General features: G+C 53.4%; 1 protein-coding gene and 1 long non-coding RNA gene across 2 annotated transcripts in view; one reads left to right on the forward strand and one right to left on the reverse strand.

The window, feature by feature from the left end:
* The window catches only part of PAPPA (pappalysin 1), a 252,937-nt gene that overhangs the window by 196,799 nt on the left and 38,481 nt on the right, over positions 1 to 17,657 (forward strand). The window contains exons 18-19 of the mRNA XM_033427347.2: positions 7,476 to 7,623; positions 12,615 to 12,724. Of these exons, the coding sequence (XP_033283238.2) occupies positions 7,476 to 7,623; positions 12,615 to 12,724 (258 nt within the window). The remainder of the gene's footprint in view (positions 1 to 7,475; positions 7,624 to 12,614; positions 12,725 to 17,657) is intronic.
* LOC125964678 (uncharacterized) overlaps positions 1 to 17,657 on the reverse strand; it is a 138,726-nt gene that overhangs the window by 95,405 nt on the left and 25,664 nt on the right. The window lies entirely within an intron of this gene.

Raw genomic sequence — 17,657 nt, forward strand, 5'->3', positions numbered from 1 at the left:
GCACGTTTCTCCCCCTGTCAGTCCTTAGTCTTTATTAGCATCTACCGAATACCAGACAGCGTCAAAGCGGCATCCTCACCTCATCTCACTCCCACTCCCACTCCCACATCCAGATAGCCACCACGTCCTCCCCGTTCTCTCTCTCAGTCAGCTTCTGAACTGTTCTCACCTGGCTCCAATGCCACCACCCTGACTCAGGCCACCAGCGTCACTCTCCGGGGCCGCCGTGCAGCTTCCTGACCATCTCCCTGCTTTCTCCTTGCCTCTCTCCAGTGTGTTGTTCGCATTTCAGCCAGAGTGGTTTGTTTAGAGCACAAATGTGATGGTAACAGTTCCCCTGCTCAAAGCCCTTTGTGAACCAGCGACCCCCATCTCCCTTAGGAGAAATCCCACCTGTGCATTCAGGACGTCTCCCCCATCACCAGTAAGACGGATCTCCCCTTCACCTGGGCATCCTCTGTGAAAAAGCCCCTGTCCCCTTTTCCAGCCACCTCCCTCCTAACCATCCTTCACCCTTCAGCCCAGGTAGCCCTCCTTCCAAGGACCTTTTCCTGACCCTTCCACTGTGGGCTCCATGCCCCTCCTAGGGGTCCCCCCATTCACAGCATCAACCACACTGCACTGTAATTCATTTCACCTCCCCCCTCCCCCCGCCAGGTTCTGAAATGCCTGACCGCAGCTTTAATCTTCCCTGTGTTTTCAGCACTTGGGACAGTGCCAAGCACCTAATAGGTGCTCAAGAAGTGACAGGGCATGAGAAAGAGCTGCAGTGAACATCCAGGCCAGGCTCCTCATTTTCCAGACGAGAAAGCCACTCACCCACCCAAGGTGACATAGCTGGTGGCGGCTGAGTCAGAATCGGAACCCAGGTACCCCCCAACTGTGGACAGACTGAATCCAATAGGCAGCACCTGAAACACTCAGGGATGTCTGTGCACCCGAGTCATCCCCATCCCCGGCTGCCAGGGAAGCGGAAGCCAGTGCTGAGAACAAGCAAAGGCCAGAGATTACTGTGGCCTCACGCAGCCGATCAACTTCCCTCTCTCTCCCTTACGTAAAACTGTTGCTAACAGTTACCAGAACTGCTGAGCCGAATAATATTCTGGCCGTGGTCACGTTATCAAACCGAAACCCAGTCTGCCTGCGGCCTGCCAAGTACCTTTCATGGCCAGTTTGTATTTAAAGGAGAGGAAAATGTAAATTTATCAGACGACTCAAGCAGTTCTGTTTGGCAACTGGCAGAGAGGCCAGACACAAAGGAGCAGAGGGTATTGCTTGCCGGCTAGAAGAATGAGGGAACGCATGCCAAATGGGCTCCTAATACAATTGACGTTTAGTTTGTACTGCAAATGAATTTCCTCTACCCTCAGACCAGGGGCCTGAGAGCCAAATCTAGTATTCACCTCAGATCCCCTCTTGCTGCCTGTAAGCACAGCTGAAACGTACGGCACAGAGTATCTTGAATCAAGCAGCTTGTGTGGAGCGAGAATTCTTTGCTTTCCAAACAAGTTCCAGATCCTGGCGAGAGAGGACAGGGACCGTTGCAGGGGAGGTTCACATACTCCTTCCCACGGCCACTAAAAGTACATTAGCAAATCAAACCTCGACTTCATTCATTCCTTGGGAGCCAGTATGATGCTGGATCTGGACTCTTGAGTGTGAATCCTGGCTTCACCACTTGCTAGCTGGAGGACTTGGGCAAGTTGTTTAACTCTTTAAGCTTCAGTTTGCTCATTCATAAAATGGGGGAGGGGAAATACTACTACCTACCTTATAGTTTATTTGTGAGGGTTAAATGAGGTAATGAAAGTAAGGCATGCCTATGAGGAACCCCTGGAATTGTAGAGTGTACAACCTATGCCACCGTGCATGGCAGCCTTGGGGAAGGCACAGATGAACTAGCCTGCCTTTAAGGTCACTTCTAGTGGAGAGATGCCACATGCATCGTGATGTGCCACGTGGGCTCTTACAGAACCTGGAAACAAAGGCAATGGCTTGAAAGTTAGCCCTCTGTCGGCAGCTAGCTCCAGAAAGTCAGCCATCATGCATGAGGCCAGGATATAGGTTGGGGAGACCAATAGGAACCATAGGAACCTGACCTCTAGCTCACATAAACCTGCAGAATGTATAGACTCTCTAGATGAGCACTACCCTGTAGAACCTTCTGCTGTGATGGAAGTGTTCCATGTCTGTGCTGTGCAATATGGTGGCCTCCAGCCATGTGTGGCTATGGACCGCTTGAAATACAGCTAAGTGACTGAACAGCTAAATGTTACATTTTACTTAATTTTAAATCATTCAAATTTAAATGTAAACAGCCACACTTGTATAGTGGCTGCTGTATTGAACAGTTCAGCTGTAGAATTTATAGTGTTATTATCCCTGTAAACCAAGACAGAGAACCTTAACAGTAACAGCTTTTAAAAAAAAATGTTTTTTAAGTATTTCCTGACTGCCAACCTGAAGCCACAGATTTTCTCTCACTTTGGCACCTCATAATAAACTTCTGAAAAAGCAGCGATGTGCCCATTTTGCAGATAAGGGAAGAAAGCTTGTGAAGCCAAGCTCTTGCCCACGGTTATGAGTCAGTAGGTGGCAATGACTGGCTCCAGGGCCCTGCTTTTCCCACTGTCTCCAGACATTTCCAGGGCAGGGAGTGGCAAAGGACAGGGATTCCATCTCCAGGCGACTGGAGAGAAGTGCTAATTGAGCATTTAATCTAACCCAGATGCCCCTGAGCTGTCCGAGGTGATAACACAGAGAGAAGCACTGTGGGAGGCTTTGTAGGTGATTAGGGGAGTGGGCTGTCTTGGGATGGGGACAGGGTCTGTGGGAGATGCATGCACAGGGGCTGCAGCAGGAGAGGAAGAAGCTAAAGGTGCTTTCGGAACGAAGTAATGCACTCGGTGGTGGACTTTAGCAACACAGCGGGAGCCAGAGAGGAAGGGTGGGAGTGGAGCCAGGAATGCACCCAGTTCTTTGCACGGATCACAGAGGAAGGATGGAAAAGCCTTTCTGCCACTAGTGGTGTGCAGCTGGCCCTGCCTTTCTGGGTCTGCTCTGGACTCAGCACAGCTCTCACATGTATAATGCCTCCCAGGGCAGGGGCAGCTTCTAGTTTCAGGGTTGTCACATGCTTGCCCGAGAACGCAGGGCTTCCCAGAGGAAGTCAGAGACATCCCAGGCCCATGTGATGTTGGAGGTGGGCCAGACCTCAGAGATTTTCTACTGCAGCACATTTACCTTATAGATGGGACCACTGGAGCCCAGAGAGGGGAAGCAACGTACCTCAAGTCACACAGCAAGTTATTGATACCAGCAGAGTCAGATCTGACACAGAGTCTCAGAGTCTCCTAACCAAGTCTCCTAACCAAGTCGTTGCACAAGCCACATTTTCTGCCCATCCTTACTCCTGGAGCTGCGTGTCACCCCTGTATCTCACTGGGAGGAAGCAAAATGCATGTAAGGCCATTGACTGGACACATAGGCAAAGAGTGAACAGCAGCTGTGATTTATTGAGCATTTACTGCATTTCAGTCTGGGCTAAGTGCTTTACACAGACTACTTCATTTAAGCCCCACAGCATCTGGCATTACTGTCCCGTTTTGAAGATGAGGAAGATGGGGTTCAGTGAGGTCAAGTGGCTTGCCCACCTTATACAACTAGGAAGTCCAGGTAGAATGGAGACTCCAGTTGCTAGGTCAGGCTGCCTCCAAAGTTTAACTGTTTATATCCTGCGCTGCACCCTGCGGTTCTGCCTGGCTCTGATGTTGCCATGTTTCTCTCTGCCATTATTTTATTTTCATTCCTGCTAAGTAGAAAAGGTCTAGGTCTCCCTCTCCACTCATCCCCCAGCCTCTCCTCTCCACCTCCCCTCCCCTGCATTGTAGTAAAGCTCAGAGGCTTACAGGAAGAGGTCTGGCTCCGGCCCCGACGACCTGCGTGACCTGGGCCTGCTGCCTCCCTATTTTGGCGGCTGCCATCTCTAGAGTGTGGGTGACGCTGGGGCTGATTCTGAAGTTCCCTTGGAGACAGTGCGACAGGGTGGTTAAGAGCTCAGCTCACCCTTAGAGAGCTCGATGTGTGTGTTAAGCTCTAAATGCTTCACGTAACCTAACTCACTTAATCCTCGTGGTGACTTTCTCAGGCCGTGAACTGCAGGCTTATTTAACAGTTGAGGAAACTGAGGCAGAGGGAAGTTAAGGAACTTCCCCAAGTGGGAAAGTTGCAGAGATGGGATTTGAACCTGGGCAGCTGGCTTAAGTCCATACTCTTAACCATTACACCAATACCATTTAAAAACTCATCTTTCACTTCCTAGCTGAGCCTCAGTTTCCAAATCTGTAAAAGGGACATAATTTCTACATTAACCACATCGTTAAAAGCATTTTTAAATGTGCGTAGAACGCTTGGCACATACTAGGTATTTGATACTGTGTTGTATGCCTGCGGCTCTCTGTGGACCTGTGCAGCTGAAGAGGGGTCGAGAGAGCACAATATGCTCTTTTACAGATGCATGCACAGGCACAGAGAGGCACAGTGCTTTGCTAAGGGACGCTCAGCCCCTGGTGAGAATTTTCCCCCTGGCATGCAGCCCTGTGCGTTTGGAGCCAAGTACACACAGTGGGTCCCCTGCCCGTGGTCTCTGGTCTTCCCAGATTGGGTCCTCAATGTCAGGTCATCTCTGATCAGACTAGACTCAACATCATGGATCCTACTCTGAGGGTCCGCACCGGTTGGTAGGCAGCCCTGAGTGCACCAAGATCTATTCCCAAAGAAGGATTTGAACATCTGGAGAGGCTCCAGGAGGTCTGCCGTGCAGAGGGCACAGTAGGGGCAAAGGGATGGTGGTGGGAAGCAAGAGAAGTGTGCAGGAGAGACAGGTGACCCCAGACTAGCAGGAAGGACATGTGTGTAGCAAGAGATGGGGCTGGACATGGCGTCTGGGTTCCACTGTAGAAGCCCGCCCTGGACTGCCAGCCCTCAAGTAAGCCTTGTTTGAAAGTCCAGTCCAGAAGGATTCCGTCCTCTGTAAGGCCGATTTAGTCAGCAGCAGAAAGTGCTTGATGACCTGGGCAGGAGGGAGAGAGTCAAGAGGTAGCAAGACCAATAGCTTTATGCTCCCACCTTCTATAGTGGAGCCTCCCCAGTCTGAAATTCCCTGAGCAGATTCCAGTCAGTTCTAATACATTCTCTTTTGCAAACCGAGCTCTCCAGCCAGCTCTGGCCCACATAGTGCTGAGGTCTGCAGCCCTTCAGGGGCTGGAGGCCAAATGCATCATAGGCCCAGGCCAAGGCTCCAGGAAATTGGGGTCAATTTCCTACTCCCATGAGGGCCCAGCCGAATCACGGGGCCTGGGGCTCTGGGAGGGAGAGTCGGGGTTCTCTGAAGCCACATGAAGCTGCCTACACTTTCCCTGAGCTCACATGGAACCTCTGGGTGGACTCGGCAGTCATCCCACAGCTGCGTGCTCGGGATGGGCCACCCTTCTCCATGGCCACAGAGGCTTCCACCACAACTGGACCCTCCTCGTGCTGGTCCACGTGAGGCCCAGAGAGGGGCCCCCTTTCTCTCTAAATCCCCTCTCCTTGCAGCTGTTTTCTCAGACAGGGAAGCTTCAGCCTGCATCAACCCTTTCCAAGAGTTTATTTTTTCATGTGTGCACTCATTCATTTATTCCCATATTCGTTCATTTCTTCATCTCTTGATTCATGCATTCATTTCTCTTCTTGTGTTTTAAACAAATTCCTTCCATAACTGTCACCTGTTGACTCCATATCTTGTTAAACGGTTCTTGAGTGAGCAAAAATATTGAGTGACGAGTGAATGGACCAAAGGCCAGGACCCATTAAGTGTTGTGGAAGGCCCTGGGGATGCAGGGATGACTAAGGAGCTCATCGTCTAGGAGGGAGCAGTGGGGATAAAGAGGCAGTGGGTGTCAGAGACCTTCGGGTAGTGTTCTGTGCAGGACCGGGGTGGCGTTAGGACAGGATGGCTTGTGCCAGAAAAGGTCTGTGCCTGTGTTTGGGCAGGAGGGCAGGGGAGAGGGACAGAGCAGACAGGAGGAGAAGCACGGCCGTGTGACACCTCACGGGGTGCATTCAGGAATGCAGGCGACTGGTGGAGTTCAAGGTTAGCGGTGGTGCCGTGGGCAGCGGGGAGCTGGAGAATCAGGCAGAGTTAAGGCTCTGAGGGCTCTGGAGGCCAGACGCAGGGGCTTGAGTGGCAGCTGAAGGGCATGGGAGCCATTCCGCAGACATCTTCATTGGCGGAGCGTGGTCAGCTGCTCTGGCCCCACGTAGAGTTTCTCTTCTCATCCTAAACGTGAAAGAGGGAGACGCTATACAGCTTGTTCTCACACAGGAGGCCCCACTGTGCAGAGACTACCCGTGGTTCTCCAGTTCCAAGGGGTAGAGTCCAGACTCCATAAGTGTCTGCTTAAGGCTCCACACCTTACCTGCCGTACCAGCTCTTCCCGACTCCCTCCCTCTCGAACTTGCACGTGCCCTTTGGCCTTGCACAGGTGTCCTTCCCTCCCTGTTCTGCCTGATTCCACACAGAATCTTGAAAACTCTTTTCCGTATGTCACCTCCTCTCAGAGGCCTTCCCAGCTTGCCCCTCACATCCGGTTACTCTCGCCCGGTGCACACAGCGCAGTCACCGAGCAGGGTCCTGAACCCAGAGTGGACACTAAGAAACGGTCTTTGGATTTAGGGGTGGTTCTGAAATTTCGACAAAGCTGGACACCTCCCGTTAGAATCTTAGATGTGCAAAGCGGTTTGGAGGAAGGACGACGTCTGCAGGCTGCACTTGCCCGTGACGTTGCAGAAGATTGAGAAATGGGAAATGTTGCCTATTTTAAAGAACCAGAGGGGAGGGCACAGATGGAAGTATCCCCCCACCCACCCCCTTGGTGGCATTATTGCTGGAATGGAGGACGGGAAGGGGAAGGAGAGGAGGGAATCCCTGGAAGAGAAAGCTCCTCAGCGGAGCCAAGGTCGCCTACGTAGCACGTGGCAGAGCCCTGGCCTGGGACGCTTTCTCATCGATTGAGAGGAAACGAGCCTTGGTGTATGCCTGTCTCCTTCCAAACAGCGCCAGGACCCATGTTTACTCACGGTACACGTTGGGGATGCACGTGGGTCCCACCTTCTCAGTTAAAAGCAAACAAACAAGCAGAACACATTTCTCCGATTGAAATCTCTGAAAGAGCACTGCTGAGATTTAGGAAACCTGGGAGTTAAACTCTCCAGGATGCTTTGAGCAAGTTTGTTCCCACACTGAGTCCTCAGTTTCCCTGTCTGTAAAATGGAGATATTACAGTTCCTCTGTCTGAGGGTGGTTGGGTTTCCACCACTGTTAAGAACTTGTTTTTTTAACATTTTCAGAGCTCTGGGGAGATGCAACACTCAGAGGCTTCTTCTGTGGAGGGTGGGGTCTCTCTTGGTCCTGACTGTGCTTCTGTGGCGTTCAGGGGCACGGGAGCAACGTCATCCACTGCCGGAAAGATGGTACCTGGAGCGGCTCCTTCCACGTCTGCCAGGAGATGCAAGGCCAGTGCTCAGCCCCGGACCAGCTCAACAGCAACCTGAAGCTGCAGTGCCCTGCAGGCTATGCCATCGGTACGACGGGCGTGTCGGGTTGAGCAGTGGGAGGGCGCGTCCTTCCAGGAGCTCGGGGCTCGCGCCCTGCCGAGGACTTGGGCAGCCGTGCTGTTTGAGACCTTGCGTGAGGCACTGGGGAAATGAAGAGGAATGAGACCAGACCCTGTCCTCCCAGAGAGAGAGTTCAGGGCATGGATGTTGGCAAAGCAGTGTTGGGTGAGCGTGCACAGTTGCACTGGAGTACAGAACAGCTGACCGGTGCCTCCGGGGGCACAGAAGGCTCCCAGAGGAAGGGATGCTTATACAGGGATTTGCAAGAGCTTGTGGGGCAAGAAGTGGCATTCCGGGCAGAAGGAATCGTGTGGCAAAGGAAGGGAGGGATGAAAACACACATCCTGTTTAAGGAAGCAGTAGTGGTCCAGCGTGGCAGCCTTTGTTATTGATCTTGAAGTTTATGCAATGCTGCTCGTTCGTAGTACCGACTGTGGTCAGTGCCGCGCCAAGCGCTGCAGAGGCGTTACCTCGTATCCTCTCAGTCACCTTTAACAGATGAGGAAATTGAGACTCAAAGGGATCTTTGCAACCTCTCCTTCTCCAAAGCCTGAGTCCTTTCCACGGCATCCCAGTTGCCTCCTAAATAAGGATGAACAGTGTTTTCAGAATATTATTTGCGTGGTGATAGACCAGCGTGCCAAGTGAAGGGAGACGACCTGGGGTGTGATGCCAGGAGTCTGCCTGGTGGAAAGCAGGTGTCTGGACAGACGCATTAATCACAGGCCCGCGGCTTTCTGGGGAGCTGGGTGTGCATTGAGTCTAATCTCAGTTGAGGGCAGTGATACTGACCTCTTGGGCTGATTCCCTAATTGACCACGATGAAAAGCCCAGGGAATTGGATGTCCTTTCTCATGGCCAGTCCTGGGACAATCACCCGGGATGTCTGGAGCAGAAGGTTATCTGTGCAGACACTCACTCCCAGCCACACAGACTCAATGTGATCCTCACCTAGTAAAACAAGTTATCGTTTCATGTCCAGAAGGGAGGCCCATGGCTGGAGAGCAGAGGCGTGAGGGGGCCTGACCACTTCTTTTTAAAGATGGAAACATGCAGCCTCCAAGTGCAGAGGTTCTTCACCTGAACTCAGAGTAGGCATCAACCCTCCTGTGTCAGTCCAGGACGGGTCAGAAAACACCCACGGACACGGTTGCTGTCGTGCTGATTCCAGGGGTACTTTAAGACCTTGCCGAGCCGCCGATCCAAAGGGCCCTGACCCGGAGGGTTGCAGAGAGGGGGGATTTATGGGGCCTGCCAGTGTGAGCTTTCTAGAGAGCTGGGGCAACAGGTGCAGCAATGGCAGGTAGCTTTGGCTCTTCCATCCCAAGGCCAAGGCTTTCTCCTCTCCGTTACCCCTGAGGGGTGTTCATGGCTCTGGACACGTCTGTCTGTGATGGGGTCCCTGTCCCCAGCTCAGTCAGGGCGTGCACCTGAATACCCAGTCACACTCACGACTGGCCTTGAGCAACCCTGGGAGAAAAAATTCTGATGAAAAACAGACCTACTGCACGTCTGCATCCACCAACACATTCAACACATATACTCATATACGCACAAATGCTTAACCAGATGTGCACACACACCATGTGGTGAGCCCATGCCTAGCACGTACGCTTCAGCGAGACGCCACACATGTTCGCCACCCATAAACCCGCATGTAGCTCGCACACACATACACAAACACACCTCGTGGCCCCTTTGAACCTGTATTGTGTGTACCTGTCACAGGCACATGAAAGTGAGCCAGAATGCCTGGCTCTCTGGGGGCCCACAGAACGGTCAGGAGGGAGGGGGAGGGGGTGACGGTAGCATTTGCTTTACCCACTGAGCTTCTTCATGGTCAGAGCAGAAAGGGAAAGCAAGCTGTCTGACATCGGAACCTGAATCTCCTTCCCTTCCTCGTGCTCCCGCGGCCATGCAGATGCCGGTTTTATGAATACGGTGAGCCGGGATGGGCGGTGGGCAGGTGAGGGCACATGGGGAGAGCTGAGAGTAAAAGCGGCCGGGGGCACTGAGGGGTGGCCGGAGGACGGAGGAGAGAGGCTTCTCTCCCCCACCCCCGGGCTGCTCTCCCTCCTGCCGCATTCTGAGCCCCTCCCTGGGCAGGGCCCACCTCACCAAGGAGAGGGACTCGACCAAAGGCCTGGTAAGCACGGGTGACGTAGGTGTCCAGCTCGGTGGCTGGGGCCCACGTGCTGGGGCCGCCCGGAGCAGCTCTTCCAGGGTCCCGCCCCGAGCAGCCTGGGGAGGCTTCTGTGGCAGTGAGGGGTCCTCAGAAAGTTGTTACTGCCACCAAGGCCGCTGCCACCGTCCCTGCTCCTCCCGGGAAGGGGAGGCGGGGGCCACGGAGATCACCAGTCTGTAGTGAGGCCGATTAGGCCTCAGGTATCACACACGGCAGCCTGGTCCTGAGGCCCAGAGCCGGGCATGGGGGAGGGGAGTGCCGAGGGGGAGGTGCGGGGACAGAGAAATTAAGATGTGGCTCCCGCGTAAGGCGGCGGGGCCTCCTGTGCTGACCCGTTCTTTCCCCCCTTTCGGGATAAATAACCTTGTCTGCTTCTCAGAGGCTGCGTCTTCTTTTCTCGAAAGGATGTTATCATCGCAGCCTAGTTTCATCCTTGCTCCCTAAAATCTTCAGAACTGATCTCGTGACAGACACACACACACTGAGTGTCTCTGACTGCTTAGAGATCCCTCTTCTTCTCGTCACTCACCCTTTTTTGTCTTTTTGTGTGTCCCCCATTTCTTTTCTTTCTTCTGACCCTTCACCCCTCTCTGTCCCCTTCCACTGCTGCCTTCTTTTCTCTTCCCTCTGTGTCTCCGCCGTATCCATCGCTGGGCTTGGAATTCAGAGAGACGTGGGCTTTCATTCACGGCCCCCTACTCGCCAGCTCTGCGACCCGAGCTCGCACGCTGCACGCTGTCGCCTCTGAGACGGATGCGATGACACTGGGTGTGCAGGGGAACGAGTGACGGGTGAAAAACACCTGGCAGGACCGGGAATATCCCCATCCCCACCTTCTGGGCTCAGTGGCCCCATGTTTAAATTAAAGAGGTTCCAGAGATTGTCCTGGACCCGCCACCCCACCCTTGCTACCTCTTCAGATTCTGTGAGTCTCTTAGATTGAAGAGGATGACAAGGTGGCAACAGGAAGGGCACTGGATAAACTATATATACATATACAAGTGTCTGTGTACGTATAGCTGCATGTATGCGTAAACATACTTACATACTGTGTGTACACATACACACACACACACACGCGCGCGCGTTTGGAAGGGAGCCTTTAGAATGGCTCACAGCATAGGATGTTTTTCAAGAGGGTTGACTCTTGTAAACCATTTAGTGCTCAAGGGTGGTCTTGGCCCTAAGGCAGGGGAATGACCTCCTTAGGGCCCTGGTCAGATTCTGACACATCAGTTCTTTGTCCATATGAATGAGCACTTTTTTGGGAGTCCTGGGGACATCCCATGGGATGAGCTTGATTTTTAGGAGACTTCAGAATCAGTGAGGTCAGGACAGAGAATGTATGAGTCAAATTACAGTCATCTTGCCAACCCACAGCTTGAAAGTCAGCTGAGGAAGTCCCTGGACCAAGGGCTTCTGTGTACTAACCCTGTCCCTGTTGGTCTGGCGCCTTCACCGACTCACTGCCTGATTCATGTTTTCATCCCTTTATCCACTTACTCGGTCATGTATTCATTCACTCATCCGTCTAGGTACCCGCTTCCTCCACCACGAGATGCCTCATTCATCATTCATTCACTGTGCCAGTCATCCATTCGTTCATTCACTCTCTCATTTCCTCAACCACCTATGCACCCGTTCACTCTTGTCCCTTTCACTCACTTCACAGATACTCACTGAGTGCCTGCCATCTGCCACGCACAGTGCCAGGCTCTGGGCATAGAAGGGGGAGCGCGGGCAGTGCTGGCCTCGTGGAGTTACAGTCGAGCAGGGAAGAGAGCTATTGGCACGACAGTCACCAAGCCAATGTGACAAATCTGTGCTGGGTGCCAGTGAGAGGGTTTGGCCCGTCAGGAATGGAGGTTTTCTCCGAGCAAGCGACACGTGGATTGAGGTCTGAAGGGTCATTAACTGGTCATACGCTAGTGGAAGAGGGGCGGGGATGGTCTCGAGGGCACAGAGGGCGCCAATGCAGGCGGTGTGGGAGGAGACGTGTGGGGCTGAGACGTTGACGTTGCATTCACAGGCTCACCATTCATTTGGTTGACGCCTGCTGAGCAGACGCTGTGTGTCAGGCACTGGGTTAGGCTCAGAGAGGACCTGATCCCATCCCTGCCCTCCCAGGGCATCCCTGTTACTGGGGAAAGGAGGGACAGGGGGTAAGCCCAGCACCGGAGCGAGATTCCTCAGTGCCAAACTCTGCTCTCACTCAGCTGCAGAAATCAGGGCAGGCTTCCTGGAGGATTTGAGCTGGACTTTGAAGAACTGGTAGGATTTGACCGTGCAAAGGCAGATCGGGGGGACGATTCAGGAGACAGATGGACAGGAACAGAAGTACGGAGGCGAGGAAGTGTGGGACTCCCGTGCGAAACCGAGCACAGTCCGGTTCGTGGGAGGGTGTGAAGATGGTTAGTGGGAGATAAGGTTGACCAGACTGTGGGAGGCCATGGGTGCCGAGCAAAGGGATCTGGACCTTGTCCTGGATGTGGGGAACCTTCGAAAGGTTTCTGAGCAGAGGAGGAGCAGGACCAACCTGGGCTGAGGGCTGCTGAGCGTGGTGGTGCGGGCCAGCTGGACTGGAGACAAGAGGACGGTCAGGGAGACCAGAGGTGGCGCTGCTGGGGCGTTCACTCCTGCCCACTGCCCTTGAGGGTGGGCGTCCCCACTCACTGGGGACCAGGGAGCGGCGGGGTCCACTCTGGGGGTGGGGCAGCCCCTGGCATCAGGAGACGGGGGCTGAGCCACCACCTCACTCTCGGCTTCCCCTCAGGGTCGGAGTGTGCCACCTCGTGCCTGGACCACAACAGCGAGTCCATCATCCTGCCAGTGAACGTGACCGTCCGTGACATCCCCCACTGGCTGAACCCCACGCGGGTGGAGGTGAGTGACTGGGGCCACCCACCTGCGGCTCAGGGAGGGAAATGACTTTGTTGACCACTTATACGCTCTGGTCCTGCATTAGTCCCTCTACATACGTGAAAGCATCTAACGGTCACATCTGCTCTGTGGAGTGAAGACTTGTTCACCATCATTTTTCCAGTCCTTAAGTGTTTAATACCTTCCGTCTGACAGGCCCTGTGCTATGGACCTTTTATGTACTGTCCCGCTGAATCCTGATGACAGCCTAGGAGTTAGAGGACTAATGTGCCTAGTTTACAGATGAGGAAACTGAGGCCCCAAGAGCACCTAGGTAGAAAGAGCAGAGTCAGGTCACAAACCTGTGTCTGCCTGACTGGAGAGTCCTCACTGGTCAGGACGGTGCTCTTGGCTTCTCTACTATAAGCTCTGGGATATTCCATAGCCTAGGCTTCTGGTATCTTTCTCGTGCCTTGCTTATTTGGTGGAAAGCAATTAGTATGTGATACGGGGAACTAGTAACACCAGTTGTGTACGAAGCACCTACCGTGTTTGTGCACCCGGAGCTGAACGAGGTTCAGACCCCCACTGGTCTCCCAGGATGGTTATGTGGAGTGAAGGCCACTGTCTGCATTCTCCCGTTGTGGACACTGGGACCTCAGGAGCGGGCGATGGCCCAGGGTGAGGGCTCGACCCCAAGCCTGCATCCAAGGGCTGTGCTCTTCCCACGGTCAGGCTGCTGGAAGGCCATGTTCACATTGGCGCTGGCCGCTCCCACATTCCTGGGTGTCACCCGATCACTCGGGACCCCACTCTTGTCCTCTGGGACAGCACGATCCCAGGCCTCATGTGCCAGCTCTGGGTACTGGCCCCTCACGCTGGAGGAAGTGAGAGAGGCAGGGCTGCAGGGCGGGTTCAGCCTTTCTGCCGGGGCGCTGGAGGCCTTGCCGTCTGCCCGCCCGCTGCAGATCCCGAGGCCGGGTGCACTGTTTCCCCGATGAGCTGAGGGCACGGCTGTGAGGGCTTACGCAGCACTCTGCACCTGTGGGCCTGGCGCTGGGCCTGGCCAGCGGCCCCCTGCGCCCCCCATGCGCCCCAGGGCTCTCCACCCCTCCTTCCTCGTCCTCCCCGCTCCCGCTCTCTGCCCATCTCCAGCTTCATTTCTTCTCCTGCCTCTTTCTTCACGCTCTTTCTCTCCCTTCTCCTGATACCTCTGTGACCTGGCTCTGCCTCCCTCCTGCCCACGTTCTTTCCCTCCATCCCCACTGCTCTCTCCGTCTCTCTCTGTCTGTCTCTCTGCCTGACTCTCCCGGACCTGCACAAGCGCACCCTGCTTCCCTCACCTCACCGAGCACCCCATGTACTCTGATGGGCTGTACATGCCCAGGCGCACGCACAGAGGCTGTCTGTCAGAGTCTCAAGGAAGTTGGAGATCATCAGATACACGCCCCTCATTGTACAGATGGAGAAACTGAGGCTCAGAGAGGGAGGGGACTGGGCCAGGTCACCCCAGGAAGCAGAGGCAGGATCTTGACCGGGAGCTCCTTGCACTCCATCCCGCCCTGCCTCTACTCCACCCTGATTTCCACCCAGCAAAGGCAGGGACCTACACTCTACACAGAGCACAGGAGACCTCGCTCACCTCCCACGTGCCTGGGACCCACACCGGGTTCCCCGACCCGTCTCCCCCTCAGGCCTTTCCTCGCTGCCCCTGGGTGAATTCCCACCCTTCCCTCTGTGAGCCCCAGGCACTACAGAGTTCAGTTATAATTCACTGTGAAATAAATCTAGGGATTTGAAAGTCTACAAAGCGCCCCCCTCGTCAGTCGCCCACCCGCTGCCTGCCTGCTCCAGCCCCCCACCCAGTTCCCTGGTCCGCCGGCCTTTATTGATGCCGGCCTACCCAGAGAGCCATAACGAGGTTCAGACCTCCACTGGTCTCCGGAGGCCTCATTATCCAGGAGGAAAAAATGTGCTAGAAAAAGGGAGGAGGGCGAAGGGCAGAGACTGATGATTTCCAGGAACCAGGCAGAAAAGCTGGCCTCGCCTGCACCCTGGCCCCTTCTGTGGTGAGAGCTACAGAAGCAGAGCTGCCGGTGCGGCACTGCCAGGCCAAGGCAGGCCCTGGATCGCTCCTCTGCTTTCTGAGGGTTCACCTCTGAGCGCCCGCACAAGGTAGACGGTCAGGGCCAAGCTTCCGCGCCAGCGACTGTCACATTTGTCCCCAGCATAAGAGAGGGAGAGATGACAGCTGACATTTAATGGATGCCTGCTGTGAATCGGGCATCGGATCAGACACCTTCCAGCCTTGATTTGCACGCGCGCACACACACACACACACGCACACACACACACGCACACACACACCCCTATGAGGTGGGGATTAGACTCCATTTTTTCAGTAGAGGAAATGGAATCTCAGAGGTAGAAGCCACTTGCCTACGAGGAACTGAAGAGGGACCCAGGTCAGCCTGATGCTGCCGTTTACTCCTCCAGCCACCCCTGCAGCCTCTACAATAATAATAATAAAGGCAAAATGTTTACGATCGCTCACCAGCCGGGAAATAACTCACACCTGGCTCTCCACAAAAATACACCCTCTGATTCGTAGCACTTGCCAGTTCCTGAGGCGTAAATAGTCTCACCATAGCAGATTTCTGGGTTTCCAAGTGGCCGTCACTCAACACAAGTAGCAAGAGATCAGCACTGTCGCCTCTCGTAAGCCCACGCAAGCCTGCTGCGACCCACCACTGGCATTTACCGCGTGACAGGCTGTTTTAAGCACTTTACGTGTATTGGCACATATGACGAGAATGAGGACCACCTAGATGAGTGGAATATCAACACTGAGATCACGTGCAGGACTGGTGACCTTCGTGAAGGCAGACCCGTGCTCACCTTATTTACCCTGGTGCACCCCTCAAGTGCCCAGCACACGGTAGATGCTCCCTAAATGTCTATGGTGGCTGAGTCAGGTGACCAGGGTTCAACACCTGCTTGCTATATGTGCCAGAGTTGCCCCATCTGTGAAACAAGAGCTAGACTGAAATCAAGAGTCACAAACTCACACACCGATGGGAACCGGACAGGTGCGATAAGTGGCTGAAGCGGGCCAAGCACGTGATTTTGTATCTTAAATACTGAGGCAGAGTATTGGGCTGGCCAGAAACCTTGTTCGGGTTTTTCTGTAAGATGTTACGGAAAAACCCAAACGAAATTTTTGGCCAGCCCATAGCAGTAGCAGTAGCAGTAGCAGTAGTATTTACTATAAATACATCAGACAGACACAGAGGGACTTAAAGAAAATAAAACAACTGCCCATGTGCATACTGCCCAACTTAAGAAATGAGATATTACAAATGCAGTTGAAGTTTTTCCTGTTGAGATTAAGCTCACATGCTAATCTTAAGCATTAGACTTGATCAATTTTTATGTTTGTGTCCACTCGTGAAACCCAGATCAGGGTGGGGACCTTTCCAACTCCCCAGAGAGGCCTTCCCTTCTCCATGGCAGGCAGTACCCACACCACCAAGATATTGGTTTTGCTTATTTTTGAACTTCATGTTACTGGAATCTTAGAGTATATATCTGATGAAATTCTTTTTAGGCATATGTTTTACCTTCATAAAGAAAAACACTCTGTCCTTTCATTTCCTTTAAGTTCTCCCCCCTTTAAAGCCCCCTCCCACGTATGCAGTTTTGAAAGCAGTAGAGATACAGAGAAACCTTCCTCTAATCTAATAAGCAAGACAGTGCAAACTCTCGATGATAGATGGAAACACCCCTCAGGCTCAATGCTGGAGAGACTGCAGGGAACGGTGGAGACTGTGGTCAACTGTGGAAAACACACACTGGCTGCCAAAGGGGGAGCCTCTAGCTGAGTGTGACAGTGTGGAAATGTGGGTTCAGTGTGGCCAGATTTTCCTTTTTTTCTTGAGTACAAGAAATCTGGAGTTTTTAAAATAAGAAGTCTCTCATGTTTTATATATTGGCAAGTGATTCTGACTTTTGTTAAGCACTCTGTGTGCCAAACCCAACATTTCTGTGGGTTGTATAGCCCGGAAGCTGTTGGCTTACAACCTCTGGATGAGACAGACTCTTCCAGGCTGGACATCCAGAATCTGGGGTCAGCTTCTCTTCCATCAGCTGCTAAGGAGCACCTCCAATCTGCCCTGCACTGCCCCCGCTCAGGGTGCCGAGAAAGCTTCCCAACAGCAAATGCCACTCACAACCTCGTGCCTCTAGGTAGCTGGGATCCTGGCTTGTTAAAGAGCTTCTGAAAAAGGGGATGGAAGGAGGAAAGAAAAGAAGAGAAGAGGGCTTCCCTGGTGGCACAGTGGTTAGGAATCCTCCTGCCAGTGCAGGGGACACGGGTTCGAGCCCTGGTCCGGGAGGATCCCGCATGCCGCGGAGCAGCTAAACCCGTGTGCCACAGCTGCTGAGCCTGCGCTCTAGAGCCCGCGAGCCACAAGTACTGAAGCTCGCGTGCCTAGAGCCTGTGCTCCGCAACAAGAGAAGCCACCGCAATGAGAAGCCTGCGCCCCGCAACAAAGAGTAGCCCCCGCTCACCACGACTAGAGAAAGCCCGCGTGCAGCAGCGAAGACCCAGTGCAGCCAAAAATTAAATAAATGAATAAATAAATAAATTTATTTAAAAAAAAAAGAAGAGAAGAAGAAAGGGAAGGAGGGAGAAGGAGGAAGAGAGGGAATTAAGGAAAGGGGAGGAAAGTACCATTTATTGACTCTCTGTGACATGTAGGCACTGTTTGTGAGGGAGTTCCATATATACCCTTCACTGTATCTTCACACTCCAAGGAGATAAGTATTGTCACCATTTTACAGATGAAGAAGCTGAGGTTCTGAGAGGTTGTCACTGCCCAATTCACATAACTCATGTGATTGAATCAGGATTAGAACCCAGGGCTAATTCTCATGCATTCTGTTCTGCAAGGAAACT

Source organism: Orcinus orca, chromosome 6, assembly GCF_937001465.1.
Source record: "Orcinus orca chromosome 6, mOrcOrc1.1, whole genome shotgun sequence".
Classification (NCBI taxonomy): Eukaryota; Metazoa; Chordata; class Mammalia; order Artiodactyla; family Delphinidae; genus Orcinus; species Orcinus orca.